General features: G+C 35.8%; 1 protein-coding gene across 3 annotated transcripts in view; it reads left to right on the forward strand.

Annotated features, from left to right (window-relative positions):
- The window catches only part of LOC106462109 (protein tramtrack, alpha isoform-like), a 59,580-nt gene that overhangs the window by 32,559 nt on the left and 9,117 nt on the right, over positions 1-17,904 (forward strand). For 2 of the 3 annotated variants that reach the window (XM_022389248.1, XM_022389249.1), the window contains exons 5-6: positions 1,944-2,051; positions 14,878-17,668. The exons of the other annotated variant lie outside the window; for it this stretch is intronic. In XM_022389248.1, coding sequence (XP_022244956.1) covers positions 1,944-2,051; positions 14,878-15,083 — 314 coding nt within the window. In that variant the 3' untranslated portion in view covers positions 15,084-17,668. Of the gene's footprint in view, positions 1-1,943; positions 2,052-14,877; positions 17,669-17,904 lie in introns of those variants that run through there. 3 annotated transcript variants of the gene reach the window in all.

Consider the following 17,904-nt stretch of genomic DNA (forward strand, 5'->3'; position numbering starts at 1 on the left):
TAGGCAGTATTATAGTAGTACTACTATATATATATATATATATATATATATATAATATAATATAATCCAGGAAGTATGATCTTACATAACAACCAGATTACCCTAGGTCATCAAATCAGACAGTATTACAGTACCTATATGTGTGGTTAACGTAATGATGTTTCACTGGTGTAAGTTTGCTGTAGCATACATTTTGCAAATTAATATGTTTACCCATAGGAACACTTACTGTTGAGTTCATCAATTAGTTCATGGGTGATGCAAGGTAGTGAAGTCTGTCAGTCACTATCAGGGTTCATTGATTGATTAACCTTTGACTAAATGTTTGTTCTCACTTGAGACTCGAATAGTTGGAATAATCAAAGATAGTCATAATCAGAAACACTAATTTTGATTATTTTCATGAGTCATATCAGTAATCGATTAAGCTGAATAACTTTGAATTAATTGAAAATAATAATGACAGTTGGAGTAATTGAAAACACTGATTTCAATCAGTTGATTATTTTACCTGATAATGTAATCAGCCACCCAGCTCTAAACGTATTATATATGAACTTTCTCGATAGATAGATATCTGTGAGTGAATATTGTGGTAAGAAGAACATTTAAAAGTGAATGATTATTGTTCAATGTGTAAAGTTGTTAAAAATGAACATCTAACCTGGTGAACTGCTGATTAGATGACATTTCATTCATTTTATATATGTTCATAAACCCTGATAAAGATCTGTAGAAGTGGATCAAAGCATTGGGTAATTATCACTTCACCAGGCCCCAAGATAGGACTTTTTGATTTAAGAGCATTTCGTTCTTTTGGCTCATATAGTAAAAGTTGTAACAGGTAAGGTCATGGTGCATTAACTCTACTATAACAATAGCTAGAAAACACAAAGAATTGAATTAAATAAATCAAAACTCAAGAAAACTGATGTGTTGGTCACTTTGAACAAAATAGATATGCCCTCTTTAAAAGTAAGTTGATGATTATAACTTGTGGGCTTCATGATTTTTATCATGTTTGATGCATATATACATAAAAAAAACAGAAATTACAGGGATATAAGTATGATGTAGAGTTTTGACTTAGGGTAACTTGTACTAAAACTTTTCACTTTGAATATATTCCAGGTTGTATGACCTATCATAATGACAGTTTATTGATAGCCAGAACTAGTTTCTGTCATAGCTGAACATCTTTGTACAATGTGTACTTACTTTGTGTACACAAGTAAATAGAGTCTAATGCCATAGTTTGATAGGCTGTTTATTCTACATGTTTTGCACAGCGAATTAAAACCAAATATTCTTTAATTGCTGTTTTGTAATGTCTACATATGTACCGAAAATGGTGTATGTAAGCACGAAATTTTAAAGTTAGTAAAGCTAGTTTTTGTGAATTATGTATTTGGTAATCAGAAACTAAACTTTTGTCAGCCACCTTTTCTGATTTATAAAATTGTTAGTTTTGTGTCCCATTTAGTGTTCACATATAATATTTTTGTGAGTGCATATATGTATATATATATCTTTTTGTACATAAATATATTTCATTCATGTTTAAATAGATATTTGTTGTACATGCAAAATATCTTTATCATTATTGTTCCCATATATTTTATTTTGTTTAAATCTCCTTAGCTTAATTTAGATAAGTGAAAAACTCTGCAAAATTTACTTCATGTTTGGAAGAAAAATCTCAAGAATTCATTGATTTCCAGTATCAGAAATTAAAACATTATCATATATTTACTTTTTAAATTCTAGGCTACACGTGTAAACCAGACATCCTTAGAATGAAAAAAATATATTTTAAAACACCAACTAATCAATGCACATTGCAATTACTTCAAGAAAGTTTAATGTGTAATGCAAAAGCATCTCAAACTTGCACAGGTGTTTTAACACAAAAACATTCAGATGAACATTATTTTAATTTGCAGACCACACCCAGCAGAATACTTTGGAAATCCTTCAGCACCAATACCAGGAGATAGCGACACTCCACAGTCCTTTGGGCTTACCAGCACCACTCGCTGCTGCCCAAACAGGTGTGCTTTTTTACATTAGGAACACTAATTAAGAGAAGTGACTTTAAAACTTGTGTAAATTTTGCAGTGTGTTTCACGTACACATGCGTACTTTCTATGATGCATGTAAGTTGTTTGAAAAAAAAGCTAGAATACAGTTGAAGTGGACAACCTGCCTGGTGAACTGCTGGTTTGACGATGTTTTAGCCTGCTTCCGTGTATCTTCATCAGGTCTGATTACCAGTTCACCTGGCAGTTTAAAGCTTGTTATAAGAGTTTAAAGTGTCTAAGGAAGAAAGTCAAACAAATTGTTTCCTGTAACATCCTTAAAAACTCATTAAGCTACCTACAAATTGTTAGATCTTTGTTAAAAACTGTATATTGCAGGGTTGTTGAAAATAATAATATAATGCTTTGGTTCAATCTATAGGAAAAAAAGCTCTGGAAAGTAACAAGCATAATACTCGTGATATTGTTTTAAACCTTTCCTGCTTTCATTTTTTGTCCCAATCTATGTAGATATCTTTCTTTGATAAGCATTACAGTGTTGCAAGGTTTTAGTTTCACTGTTCAGTATCTCTTCACTCTCTGTTGAAGCTTAACAACCTTTGTCACATTTTTCTGAGTGTATTGGGTTTATAGGTATGTGGTAATTTAAATTTTGTTTCCTTGGATCTGATTGAAATGGAGACCTTTGCACATTAGGTGAGTGCTATACCAGCTGAACTAAAGGGTTAATCCACTAGCACTTGCCTGGTAGGTGAGTGCTATACCAGCTGAACTACAGGGTTAATCCACTAGCACTTGCTAGTAGGTGAGTGCTACACCAGCTGAACTAAAGGGTTAATCCACTAGCACTTGCTGGTAGGTGAGTGCTACACCAGCTGAACTAAAGGGTTAATCCACTAGCACTTGCTGGTAGGTGAGTGGTATACCAGCTGAACTACAGGGTTAATCCACTAGCACTTGCTAGTAGGTGAGTGCTATACCAGCTGAACTAAAGGATTAATCCACTAGCACTTGCTTCTGAGTCATCTCACCTCTTTCTTTTTTTTAACAATTCAAACTACCACATGAATAGTGTGTGATTTTAGTTCAGTCTTATGAAATTGAGCATGATTTTGATATGTGTTACTATTTTTAATAGGTCGTGATATTAAATTCCCAACCTGCCTATTAATGGCATACGATTTGTGCAGCTTTCAATGAAGACATTGTTAAGAAGCTGTTAAAAATATTTCATTGACAAAACATGTCAACAACCATCATGTTCTAAGAATTAGCCAGTAAGCAAAATTTCCATTGCTTGTTTTTAGCATAGGAAAGCTTTTGTTAATACCAATTACAAGATAAAAAAACATTTGACGGTTTTCCTTCCAATAAACATTTTTCACAACAGATTTCATGCTGGTAAGAAAATGTTTTGAGTGCTTCATAAATGCTAACTAGTTTAGGTCTGCTTCTTTTGCAAATACAAACATATCTTCTTGTCATCCCATAAATACCAGTCTTGGAAGAAGAATAAAAAACCAATAATCATCAAATCATGTTATTTGAGGAAGTTACAGGAAACAAGTTTTTTTATTTGTTTTTGTCACATCTGCCAAAAAATAAAGGTTGCTGTAATGAGAATTGTACTTTGTGAATCCATAAAAGGGCTCTTTGTTTTTAAATTTATGTGACTACCTACACGAACATTGAATGATTAATTGAACTATGCCATCTTCATGAAAAGATTTTGTCAAATGATACGTGTATTTGCTACTCTTGATTATATGAATTAGTTTGTTCATCATGATTAGTATGTAATAACAACGTCTTAAGCCTGATTATATAAACTGAACAGTTCTTGTAGATAGTTGAATTTATTGTCTAAATTAACTGCTGATTTGTAAATTTTTCTGTTTTACTTTGTTGTTTGTGGTGTATATATTTTGATTTTTCACTGTATAAAATGATTTTAATATGAATGTCGATATTTGACTCATGTTAATTCTTAAAATTCAACAACCAGCTGAACATCAACCTTTATAATGAAAAAGTGTGTGCACCTACATTTTTGGCCAAAATTGTTTATTGTAGACATTGATTCCCTGTCTTAGTAAAGGAGGCATTATTCAGAAATGCTCCTTACCTCCTTACAGAACAAACAATTATTACTTTCTTTTGTTCATGCTACAAGCTTTGAATGAAACTTACACCTATACGTGTGTTAATCTGGACTGCATCAACCTATAATGTAATCATCCCCTTCACCACTAGGAGGATGCCACATCCTTTATGCAAAATAAAGCCCACAAGCAAACATTTCAACAAAGGCTCATTCTTTTTCTGGGAACTGCTTTGTTCAGGTGTATGTTTTTTCCCAAAGAATTATTGAATTTTTGTGTTTATTATTTTAAACAGTTGTTTTCATTTGTTGGATAGTTTTTCTTGCATTTATTTTCTTTATTATGAGAAAAAAAGATACCATATTTTAACCAATTGAGTTAGAACGTTATTTCAAGTTACATTAAATTTTTACTCTTAATCAAATTTGCAATTTTGGGGCATGTATTCCAGTGCCTTTAATAAGGTTTCTTTGACAGTACTATTTCTTGTTGTTTTAACCAAACATACAGATTTTGTCAAATACTCTTCAATTTAGTCGTTACATGAATGACCTAGGCCTATGCACTATGGACATACCAGGCTAATTTTTATATAAAAGAAAACATAAGATGGTTTAATCTATCATCTGAATTATGAAATCATGTTTCCACCTCCTAAGGTTCATCACTACTGCAGTGGCAACTGGATGCACTTTGATGTTAATTCTTTTGTGCCAAAAATTGTTGGTTCCATTTTGATCTCAGATCCAAAATTCTTGACTTCCTCCTTCTGTTACTTCAGCTGAGCTTGCCCCATTTTTAGACGAATTTGTCGGACTGTTTCCTTACCTAATTTTGCTTCTGGTTCCCTTTTTCCAATGAGGATCAGGTAATCCCACTTTCTTCCTTACCTGCTTGAATTATTCGGATATGTGTCATTTTTTCTCTATCTCCACTTGTTTTTTTGCTGAATTTTGGGCTAACTTGTTGCATAAGCCTCAGCCATTTTCAGTTTGGGTATCTTTTTCTCACTTTTTATCTACTCATCTTTGTCTCTTACTTACCCAACTTCTTTGGTCTCTGTCCATGCTTCACCTTCTTTTAGAAACTTTACATTGTGACTCATCAACTCTACTTGGGAAATTTGCATGGACCTTTTCCAACTTGGCCTTAGTTTTATTTCTCCATTATGTACCAGTTAACTTGGTTTATTTGTTTTGGGGATGTACTTCACCAAAATGCCTTACTTTTGGTCATCTGCCTCCGAGTTTTTTTCTCGGGGATCTCCATGTTGCACCATTCCTTTGTAATGAGTTTCTGGGGAATGCTTCTTATACTTTGAAATTTCAAGCTGATGTAGCTCATCAGGTCATTTCTCATCACTTTTGTTTCTTGCTTATTTGAACTAGAGGTCTGCACTAACCACATGGTATCATCCCCTTTCCTAGTCTTGTTGCTTTTTGACGTCCCACCTTTTCTGAGAGCTGGTCATTATGGTTCTTAGAAACAGCTTGTTTCTGGTTCCACCTTTTGTCTCTGGTCCATTGGAAACCTAGCTTTCCTACTTAGTACACTTATGGACTCCCTTTGTCACTGATTACTGGGTGACTCATGTGCTTTTTCATTTGTTTTTTCCTGTTTTTCCACTCTCCATTTCTACTGATTAGAAATGCCATGGAACAATTCCTTGACCCCACTCTGGGCTTTTATTCCCATCTTTTTGCTATTCCCACAAAGATGGGAGATTAGTGACCTGTCATAGGTCTGTTCTACTCAAACAAACTTTGGTTGCTCCTCAGCTCAAGATGGACAGTTTTCTCACTCTGGGGTGGGTAATCTACTGGAGTGTGGATGACCAGGATTGATGTTTCATATGCTTTCTCCACATTCTAATTTGTGTGTTCACCTTTTGCCTCTTTTGGTTCATCCACAATGGTTGAGTATTCTATTTACAGCCCTTCCCTTCAGGTTGTCTTTAGCCCCAAATGTTACATTCTTCAGGCCCAATGTTTCACTACTCTATGGATGACTGTTTTTATTTGCCCCAAAAAACATGACATCCATTTTTCTTCAAGAGTTGAGTTGTTTGGGGTGGCTGGTTTGGCTCTCTAATTCGATCTTTTCACCACCCAGTATCTTATTCACTTGAGGTTTTCTCAATTTGTATATGAGGAAGGTTCAGCCTTTTCCTATGTCTTCGAGAACTAAAGCTTCTGTTACAAGGCTTTCATGTCTCCTTATTTTCTGAATGAAAGGCTTTGTCTCCTTTTGGGGATTCTTTCTATTCTGAAGTCCTTTGTTACTCACAGACACTCTCATATGCATCCCTGATCAGTGCACTATAGTCAAAAATCCACTGTATTCTCTTTTGTCTCTCCCTTACTGTTGTGGTGGCTCATTAGAAATCATTCGATCCTGGGCATCTGTCTTACCCCACCTTGCCAGACTTGCATCTGTTTGGAAACCCCCATTGGTAGGACTGAGATATTAAATGCTTAAATATCTTGGTTTCCATACTCGTGGTGAAAGCAGCACTGGTGGTCTAACAAACAGTCTGTCAACCAGTGCCTCTCTGTTCAGATGGGTTGCAGTTCTGGATGCTTTTTCCATATCCAGAGTAGTCTTTTCTCTGTATCAACATCTTTGAGATGTTGGCTGTTCAACAAGCTGGCCATCATTTTCTAACTTGTCTCTGTGGTGGTCTTGTCATGATCCATTCAGATAACTCAACTATCATTTTCTTCCAGTCACCAACATGGAGATGCTCATTCTTAGGACCTCCATTTTCTTGCTCTAGACTATCTTTTGGACCCATGATCACCCCTTCCATTGTCAGCCTATAATGTACCAGAAGCTTTGAGCCTGGTATCGTATTGATTATCTCATCTGGACTGGATCTTTCCCACAGAGTTGTTTTTGTATCCTCTAGTGTTTTCAGTGGATTTACTACCACTTTAGAAATCCTCTCATTGCTGCTTTATGACTTCCCTCAACAGCTTTCACCTTTTAGTTTCCAATCCCAGACTACAGCTCTGGCATTGAATGCTCTGAGTCTGGATTGGTCCAATCATTTTTTGTATACTTGTACTTTTCTTTTCCCATTTCTGTTGTTGCCAATTACAGAATGATTTTGTACATGACCTTCCATATTTTCCTTTTTATTTTCTCTTTTTCTTCACTGGTTCTTAGGGATATCTTTTGAGTTTTCTTCATCAATTTTCTTCATCATCTGGTTCCTCTTCCAGACTGGATCCACTGTTTATTTCTCCAGGTTCTAATATGTTCCCATTCAAGCCACAGACCACGGGTTTCCCATACCATTTTTCTTTAAAGATGTACTTTCTTCTCCTATGTGCAGGAGACATTTGTTCTGATGTATTTCTCCAATGCTTGTGCTTCCTAAGAAGGTGATCAGATGATTTTTCCTATCTTCTTTGTCCTGTTTGGTGTTATATAAATTTCACTGTTCCAATACATGTCAATTGACACATTCTACTTATTTGGTTTGTTTATTTTATTATGTCCCCTCCTATTTTGTTCATCATCTCATAGCTTCTCTTACCACTTGCTGTTGCCACATTTATATCCCATTAGTTACACAATATTCCACTTGCAGTTTCATCTACCTCTGAGTTTTGACTTCCTACAGTCACTAGTCTCCACATTTCACAGAGGCTTTCAGTAGGTGAGTTATTTTATCTCTCTCTTTTTGTTTTTTTTTACAGGTTGAAAAACCTTCTTATTCATTCTCTATATATCTATATTATGGAAACAATGGAACTCACCTTATGCCCATATTTTTTCACAGAATATACTTCTTTCCTCATTGAGTGGGGTGGGGAGAGATGACAGAAAATATTAAGCCCATCTGTTCCTTCTTAGTAACCACTGTTGAGATGGTTTTTCACAAGACTACTTCAGCAATAGATATTCATTTTACCTTATAGGCCATTTATCAGGGAAAAAAAAATAGCACCTGGTGTAAACCTTTCCTCACACCTGGCTTGCACATGCTGTACCTATTTGTAGTAATGTTATGCAGATGACAGAAACTTCCTCTATGGTCCATACACCTTTCCAGTGTTTCCCCCTCCATGAATTCACTCATTTCTTCCCCAGTCTCAAGCCACTGGATGTGTCGATATGGAGAGTTCCTCTTTGGGTCAGTGTAATCTCACTGGATTGTAACCTAGTGGACACACCCATCATTGAGAAGTATGGTTGGGTTGTTTACTTAGAAGTGCATTAAAGACAACTTCCTATGCTAAGAACTAGACCATTTCTGTTGGTTATGCCAGGCAGATAGATCATGTCCTGTCTTTAGGATCCAGCACTGGGATGATTCCTCTTTACTTCTACTTATTCTGGTAAATCATATTTCACATATTTCTCCAATATTGTATGTCCTGACTTATTGCCATAGTCACACCACATATACATGCTCTGCTGACTACCTGAGATATAATGGTTGGTAGAATGATCTTCTATATTGCCTACCTACGAGGCACCTTAGCACCATGCAAAAGGTTCTTTTTACTGTGCCTTTTGCTCTACCACATTTATTGAGCAAACAGTATACCCATCATGAGAAGGATATAGTCTCCCACTGAGTGATGCTCCATTAGGCTTCTTCCACTTTCTATTGAGTGACGTGCTCATCTTTATAATTTCTTTACGTACACCAGCCCCTCCACCATCTTTTCAGTGTGTGATTTTGTTTGTTCTGGAGAAAGATGAGTAGTATTTCTGAAATTTATGTTTTCCTCACCTGAAGATGTTTTTCAGATAGATACTTACCTATCCATAGAACTTCCCATGCTTCCTCTCCACTTACAGTGTGTTTATGTTGCCTGGTCAAGAATGAGCCTTTGTTGAAACACAAGTGCTCATGGGGTTTACTGTGCATGGAGTATGTGTTGCTCTCCTATTGGTGAAGAGCTACAATCTTATGATGATTACATCATAGGCTTGCACATTCCTCATTATAGTGTTTAGGGCTGGGAGTTTTGTTCACTGTTTGTGGTATGTACAAAAATGTTAGCAGCAGCAGCATAAGGTAATAATTGTTTGATTTAAAAATACAGTAACAGCAACTTTTACAGTAGACAAGCCATGATTTTAATGATTAAAACATTTGGACTCATAATATCGGGACATCATCAGGTAAGAGTTACATTTGAGTTGCTGTAATTGTATTTTTAATCAATTATTCAGTTCGGTAGGTTCCTTAATAAATAGTAATCATGGTATCTGTCTGAAATACATTTTCAGATCAGAAAAGTATTAACTTTCTTCAGTTGTGTGAAGTAAATGTTTTCACAATCAGAGCAGCAGTGTAACTAAAGAGAAAGGGTTAAGTCATTGTATGGGAAAGAGAAATGTTTGATCAGCATTTTAACCAAATAAAGTTTTTTTGGGATCCTAACTTTCCATTATTTTTGTATTTTAAAGTTTCATCATGCTGTAGCTGCAATAGCTTCTTATTAGAACATCACTGTAATTTACCCTAATTTTTATTATTTTATAAGAAAAAAGCTATATCCATATGTTCAACAAAATATTGACAGTAAAACTGACAGTGCTAGGTGTAGAACTTATTTTCAGCCAAATAAAACATCTATAGTTACTAGTAGTTGCCTATACGAGGAAGAAAAGTTTTGTTGTACCTAGAGGAAGAGGGTTATGTCTTGGTGTAATCTCAACAACTGTTGCTATATCCATATGTTCAACAAAATATTGACAGTAAAACTGACAGTGCTAGGTGTAGAACTTATTTTCAGCCAAATAAAACATCTATAGTTACTAGTAGTTGCCGATACGAGGAAGAAAAGTTTTGTTGTACCTAGAGGAAGAGGGTTATGTCTAGGTGTAATCTCAACAACTGTACTTTCAGTTCTCTGTCCTCTTACTGCACCCTCTATTACAGATTGCGTGGTTCTATCACTTTTGGGGATGTGGTCTTCCATGGCAGCACTTATCACCTTAGGTAATGCTCATATACGGGCTCTTCATGACAAGTGGAATCTTGCATAGGATCCTTTGCAGGCTCTTATTACCCTTCCTCCTACCTTAGTCGACGATCTGCAGTGGTGATTGGACAACACTCGCATGTCGGCGAGTGTCTCACTTCCTCCTCCTCGTCCAGATTTACACATTTTTACAGCCGCATCCCTTCAGGGATGGGGGAGCAACAGGAAGCATCAGGGTATTGGTCTGCAGCCAAGAGGTCTTATCATATCAACATCCTGAAGCTTCTCGCTGTATGTTGAACTTTGGTTCATTTTCTCCATCTGGTCTGAAATAGTGTGGTAATGATCCATTCCAACAATTCTACAGTGGTTGCTTGTCTCATTCATCAGGGTGCACCTGTTCTCAATTCTTCTGTATTCATATGTTGGATCTTCATTTTTGGGCCCACTCACAAGATATATCATTGCGTATCATGTTCTGGGTACTTTCAATCTGGTTGCATATCGCCTTTCCCGTCCAGACAAAAATCTATCTAATGGAGTGGTCTCTCAATCCTCTTGTTTTCCAGTGGCTTTGCCATTAGTGGGGTACTCCTCACATAGATGCTTTTTCCACATTCTACAACCACAAATTCCCTCTGTTTTGGTCTCTGGTCCCTCATCCTCTTGCTATAGCTGTCGATGTTTTCAGCTAGGATTGGACCAACAAATACCTATATGTTTATTCTCCCATTTGACTTTTTCACCGGGTGATTTCAATCATCCATACCACTCTGTGTCCAGTCCTTCTGATTGCTCTTTACTGGCTGACTCAGCCATGGTTTCTGTGGCTTCACCAGCTCCAACTTACCCTTCCATTACCTCTTCCTCTGTCTTCCTCCCTTCTTTGTCAATCTCGGTCACCAGTGCTTCATCCAGCCCTTCATTTCCTCCATCTTCACGCCTGGTTTTTATCGAGTTCTTGGCAAGGAGATCTGGCTTATCCCAGCCAGTAGCTTCATTTCTGGCTCATTCTATTTGCCCTTCCTCGTGGAAGTTTAGCAACACAAATGAAATGTTTTTCCACAGTTGGTCTATGGGTCAAATGTTTTTTGCTGTTCAACCCACTGTTTCTCATACTGCAGAATTTTTTACATGACTCTTCAATCGGGGGTTTATTGTCTTCTCATTCTCAGGTTATTGGGCTGCTTTGTCCCACACCTTTTGGTTTTCCATATACTGTAGGGTATTTACTTCTCCTACCCTTTCCCTGTTGATGCGTTCCTTCTGGATTCGTCGCCCACGATGGCGGGCTACCCATCCGGACTGGGATGTTAATGTGGTCCTTCACTGCCTCACTTTGCCTTCCTTTCACACCCTCTTTTCCACATGCACTTTGTTTCACATTTCCCTTAAGACTTGTTTCCTTCTCCTATTAGCCTGTGGATGTCAGAGGTCTGATTTGTTTGTTATCAGTGTTTCACGTACACTTTATCATCCTACATATATTCTCCTTTATCCAGATCCTTTTTCCTCCCTAAAACTTCGACGGCTAGGGAGGGTAACTCCTCCTTTTCACCAATTTCCCTTCATTCCATTTCCCACCTTTATCCTAGGCATGATTTGGATAGACTTTTATGTCCTGTATGTGCTCTGTTCAATATCTTTATCTTTCCACCCTCACCAATTGGTTTGGCTTTTGATTTGATTGGCTTCTTCTTCTTTATCATCTTCCTCCCATACTTTGTTCCAGGTGTCTTCTCATCAAAAGCGACATCTTACTTTTTCTCAGGTGTCTCATCTATGTCATCCATTGGAGGAAATTCTTCAATCAGGCATGTGGACTACTCTTAATATGTACATCTCTCATTATTTGCATAAGATAGCAGTTTCTTCCTCTTCGGACTATCGTCTTCCACCTGTAGCCCTTCTTCAGACATCAATGAGACTTTGACTTGGGGAGTTATCTTTTATTATTATATTTTCAGGGACCTCATTTCTCTATTTATTATTATTACTCATTGTTTGAATCTTGCTCTGTGGCAAGTGGTGCCTGACCAGGTTTTCTTTAACCTTTCAAATCTGCATTGTCAAGCCATGCGCCTTGCATATTATAATTCCATGGCCACGCAACGCACACTGCAGAGATGGAGTGTTTCACAAGATAGATTGTAGGTTTATCCTTGCAATAGAATTGCTTCATAAGTTTACCTTTTCTGGTTTGTACCCATCCATGGATTACATGGGTAAAGCAGAAGGGGATAGCTGCTCATCCCTGCCATGCCCTGTACTGAATAAATCAGTATGGTCTGCTTTTAAAAATAGGGTTTATGTGGTCACCCATTGCACTGTCTCATGCATTGTCCTTTCTCTGGACTGTCCACCACATTTTCCCCTTTTTTCTAGTGGAGTTTGAGAGTCCTTAACACTTTCCAGTTCCAAGCTGCTAGGGTGGTGGACCATAGAGGCATCATCCTGAATGGGTTAAAGAAATACAAACTATAAATAGAAATGATTATAAAGTCATTCAGTTGAGAGTAGGGCTGTGGTGTTCTGCTGGTGTTGATGACATGATATCCTCCAGTATGAAACATAAAAACAAATGTTAATGAGATGTCAAAATTGCAGTTCTCACCCCTTCGATTGGGAGGTCAGTTCCCAATTCCTGGGTTTTGAATTTCGAATAGAACCAATCAACGTAAGTCTTCACGTGTATTATAGATGTCTATATTTCTTCCTCATTTATACTCCATCAGTGTCGTGGGTCACAGTGGAGATCATTGCAGATTGTTATGGTTCTTTCCCATCCCCTATACCGTGATGTTTCTTATTCCAAGAATGTCACTGCACTCGGGATGGTGGTTTACATTATGTAGTAATCTTTTTGATACCAGATGTCTTATCAATCTATCTATTTCTCGTATTAATATGTGCCCCATTCCTGAGTCAGGGGTACTGGATTCCCTCTGGTTTCATGAACCTGATGGTATGATCCTCTTCCCTCCTCTCACCAGATGGCAGGGTTTTGGATTGCAATTGACTTGTCGGTCATATGATCCTCTTTCATACACCCAAATAGATGTCGGTTTCCAGTAGCTGGGTTTTGGATGGTAGTTGACTTACTGACGATATGATACTTATCCTACCCTCACGTGGATGTCGGTTCCTGGCAGTTGGGTTTTGGATGTAGTTGACATGGCATGTACGATCCATTGCATCCTAGCCACTCTATACCTATAGGCTCATCCTTTTACACTCACCCACATTGATGTACTCTATGGGATTGAGATTTCAATATCATGTGGTTTGGATCCCTATCTACCCATTGTTCTCCCTCTTTTTGATGTGTTCTTCCCAATTTCTGCCCATGTCTGCGACACCTCTTTCCACATTGTGCAAAAGGTATACCTGGTTCAGAAGTGGTGCAGTTCCTCACATCAGACTTAGAATGTGACCGTCTCATCTTAGGGAGTGTCCTTTGGACATTTTCAAAAGATGCTTCTTTTTTTTTCTTGTACTGGTCCCTCCACCTATTCAATGTGGGACTCTAGCTATTTATGTGAGAAAAGGTAATGTACCATATCAAAAGTTATGATTTTCCTACACTGAAAATGTACTTCCAATAGGTTACTTACCACCTCTCACTCTTCCCCCTCTTCCTGCCCACTGAAAACTGGTTCTTCCATATTTTGCCAAAACTCGAAGTGATAGTTAGGAAGAATTGAATAGAGGGAGTCACTTGCATCATGAGAGGATGTCGCACTCCTATTGGTGGAGAGTTGATGCATGATGATTAGCATTAGAGATGCATTGGAATCAGTCAATTCCAATGGGGGGGAGATAGAAGGCTTGTGGCATGCGTAAAAAAAAATTGTTTTGGGTATAGAGAGCAGCACTGAACGAGAATAGCTATTTATGTGAGAATAGGTAAATACCTATCAGAAATATATTTTCAGTGTAGGAAAATTATTACTCCTGAATAAATAAAGATCACTCATCAGTGGAGTTTCTGAGTTCAGTTGGAATATATTCTTTGTTTTAAGATAGAAATAAATCGTTTTCTGGTGTTTCTTTATAAAATGTTTTTCCTATAATTCATACAACTGAAGTACATTGTTAAACTAGAGGTATGTAACACTTGTTTTTGTTTTATAAATACAGTGTCTTTAAAAGTGTAAAATGAAATATTCATTATATTCCAAAATGCTTTTCTGAGCATTACATATCTGAGAGTATGTGGCATTGTATAAAGAAATGTTCTAATGAAAACTAGTGGTACCATGCTTGATAATTTTACTTAAACTTTGAGACACTGATATCTGAGAGTATCTGAGAGTATAGTGGCATTGTATAGGAAAGAAATGTTCTAATGAAAACTAGTGGTACCATGCTTGATAATTTTACTTAAACTTTGAGACACTGTTTAAATCACTTGTGTCATTGTGACAGAACTTTTCAGGTGATTATCATTAGGAATTACCTTAGCTTAGTTGTTTAAAAGAAAGTTATTGTCTTTTTGGACAGAACTGAAAAAACGTAGTGTGCACTTCAAACACTGTGTCATAATCATGTAAAGTTTGATGGTCAGAAATCATTGAAAAAAAAAAGTTAAGCTGTGATCATTATCGAAGAGAACTTATGCATCTGATAACAATTCAGTTTTCAAATAGAATTGTTATCAATCATAGTGTTATCTCTGAAAAGTCATTAATCCATTATACAGTTTCATAAGAAATTTATTGGATTTATATTTTTTTAAAGAAATTAAGTCTAAAATCTTTGTAAAATGGTAATTGTTTTGGGTTTCAGTCAGCTACGAACCAAATAAATGGTACCTCCACCCTAGGAGTTTCCCTGGACAAAGAGCTCGAGGTTATAGAAGTTTATACTCTCATCTTGGAGAGTGGAAGAAGAAACCTGTGTGCCCACACTGTGCGAAGACTTTTTATGATAAAAGTACTTTAAACAGACATGTGGCCACTAGAGCTTGTAGAGGCTTTAGAGAACAACTCTGATCAGTATCTCAAGTCTCGTGTGACAAAATCAGCTTTAGGAAGAACCCAGACAAATCTTATTCTGAAGCTTGGATTTGTTGACACTTAGGCTTTATAAAAAATAATTGTGTTGTTACATACATGGTAGTTTCATTTGGTAGAGTAGTTTTAGTTGCTGAAATTGATATGATTTATGGATAATTTCCAGGTGCATGTAATTTCAGAAGAAATGGTAATACCAATAATTGATATAAAAAAATTCAAGTCTTTGTCAAAGGAAAAAGTTGCCCTTTTTTGTTATTTAGTGTGTGTGTGTGTGTATTGTTTTAACAGTTTTGTTCAAGAGCTGTATGAGGCTTATTGTATTAGATAATTGTTGTATCCCTGTTAGTGAACTGGTCCGACTTCTGCATCTTTGAAGCTTTTGCTTCGTTTGGTAATAAACTGAAATTCATTGTGGCAAGGTATATCTAAAGAAACAAGTTACACAAAGAAATTACTTGTCAACGTAGTGATAATTACTTGTAAAAGCTTATTTTCTCCTAACAAGTGACAGGTGTCATTGAAACCAGTTTTTGTATTGTGGAAAGTCTATTGTTTCTTATTTCTGTAAAAAACTAAAGATTGAAGAATTGTGTATGTAAATACCTGTACTTTCAACTGAAAGAGATATTTATGGGATACACTAAAACATAGTTCTGTTGTTAAGCAGACAAAAATATTAGGCTTTAATTAATATGCACATTTCTATCATGGTAATGATATTTATATCTTATAAATGATGTAGTATGATTTATTACTTAAAGAATTGACCAAACTGATAATTTTAAGAAGTCACTGAAAGTAATAATGTAATTTATCAATGTGGTATTGAATAATGTTGAGCCACATTTTTGTGTATGAAATATCTGTAATATGATTTGAGCCTTTTCAAATTATTTTAAATATTCTTCTAAATGGTGTGCTCAAAATATGCTATGATTTGTGGATGGTGCAGTTTTCAACAGATACGAACGTTACTACATATAAATAAAGGGCTAATTAGCAGGTTTTTTGTTTGTTTGTACATTTGTACCTTTAATGATAGTTGTTTGAAAGATTAGCAAGTGTACAAGAAATTATGATTGGTATTTGATTTCAAAAACTGAAGGCTAGTTGGTTACTTTAACCTCCTTAAGTTAATCCGGTTTATCATTGAATCTCGTATGCCATAAGCAATTAGTGACAGCAGTGACAAACACAATCCAAAAACAGTCTGGGAAGGATTGAAGGTGTAAGATACTGTATTATGCCACATTCCCTTAAAGGGCCTGCTATGGCTGTTCACTGATGTGGAACTGTACGCCTCTGTATGCATCCTTACTAAATTAAAAAAAAACAATAACATAGTAACTAGTTTGATACTGTTCTATAATGAAGTGGTAGCTCATGCTTATTGTACATTTTCAATATGTATGACTGTATCAACTATCTTAGTCAGGTATCATGAGCCATTGTTCCACTAATATTCTTAACACAAAAATAGAAGAGTTTAGCAAACAGTTACGAGAGTGAAGTGATCAATGGGTTTTCTCATCTAGTTGACTTGATAGTTGGTATTATTTGAGTGAGGCAGTTTTTATTTAATACAGTAACATGCTTATAGTCAGACTGTATGTATAATTATATTGATGACTAGGACTAGTGCAGTATCAACTGGAAATTCTTTTTTTTTTCATTTGATAGTTTTATTTTTTAATTTTCTAATTTTAAAAGGGATCATTTATTATCAGTGAAACCATACTCAACCAACCTGTTGCAGAAAGAAGTTATTTAATTGGTTTAACCTCTTGCTTGATTCCTTTTCCAGTTGCATCTCATCTGAGAAAACAAGCTTGTTTATACATGTATGTAATTGTGTGTTTTCATAGTGTCATTCAATAGAACCATATGGAACAAGTGAAAATATTTACTGTAACAGATACTTTTGGAGGTTGTTTCAGGAAATAAATAGTCATTATATTCAAGAAATTCTGAGCAAATGATGTCAAAGAGTTCAATGTTTTCTGAATACATTCCATTTTGGGGTATTCATGACATTTCTACGTTAGGAACTTTTAGTTTCAAAATTCACCAAAAGATGGATTATAAATTTTTACTGTATGTTACTGTGAAGATTCATCATGATTGCACTTTGTACAAACTTGACATTATTGTACAACTCAAAAGCCCTTTAAATGGGATGAAGTAGATATGGATAGTAATAAAAAGAGGGCAAGATGATTTTCAGTACAGTGAGTAACAAAGAATGCCATTCTTCTTGATATACCTTTAGTTAGTTTTTAAACAATAGTGGCATTATTCAGATGACACCTAACATTCAAGAACAATAAGTTTAGCTTTGTTTAGTATTTCAGTTGTGACATAGAATGCTATTCTTTTTGATATACCTTTAGTTAGTATTTGAACAATAGTGGCATTATTCAGATGACACACTTAACATTCAAGAACAATAAGTTTTGCTTTGTTTAATATTTCAGTTGTGAATCCTACATCAACATTAAAATATATTTTTGAGAATTTTTTATGATCATTATGGCTAGGAATAATGTTGATAGGTAAAGAGTGTTGGGATCAGTATTTATGACAAATTATGAGGGAAAGAAGAGTGTATAATAATAATATATCAATGACACCATGTCTGCTATATACACAGCGTGGTCACAAGTAAATAGAACACCACATTTTCAGAAAAAATGAAAATCTTCAGTCATATTCACATGAATTGATATATTTATAATTTAATTAATATCTAGTAGATCTTCCTTTTGCTTCGGGGAGTTCGTTGATCCTTTGGGGCATC

The sequence above is a fragment of the Limulus polyphemus genome, unplaced genomic scaffold (assembly GCF_000517525.1).
Source record: "Limulus polyphemus unplaced genomic scaffold, Limulus_polyphemus-2.1.2 Scaffold1097, whole genome shotgun sequence".
NCBI classification, from domain to species: domain Eukaryota; kingdom Metazoa; phylum Arthropoda; class Merostomata; order Xiphosura; family Limulidae; genus Limulus; species Limulus polyphemus.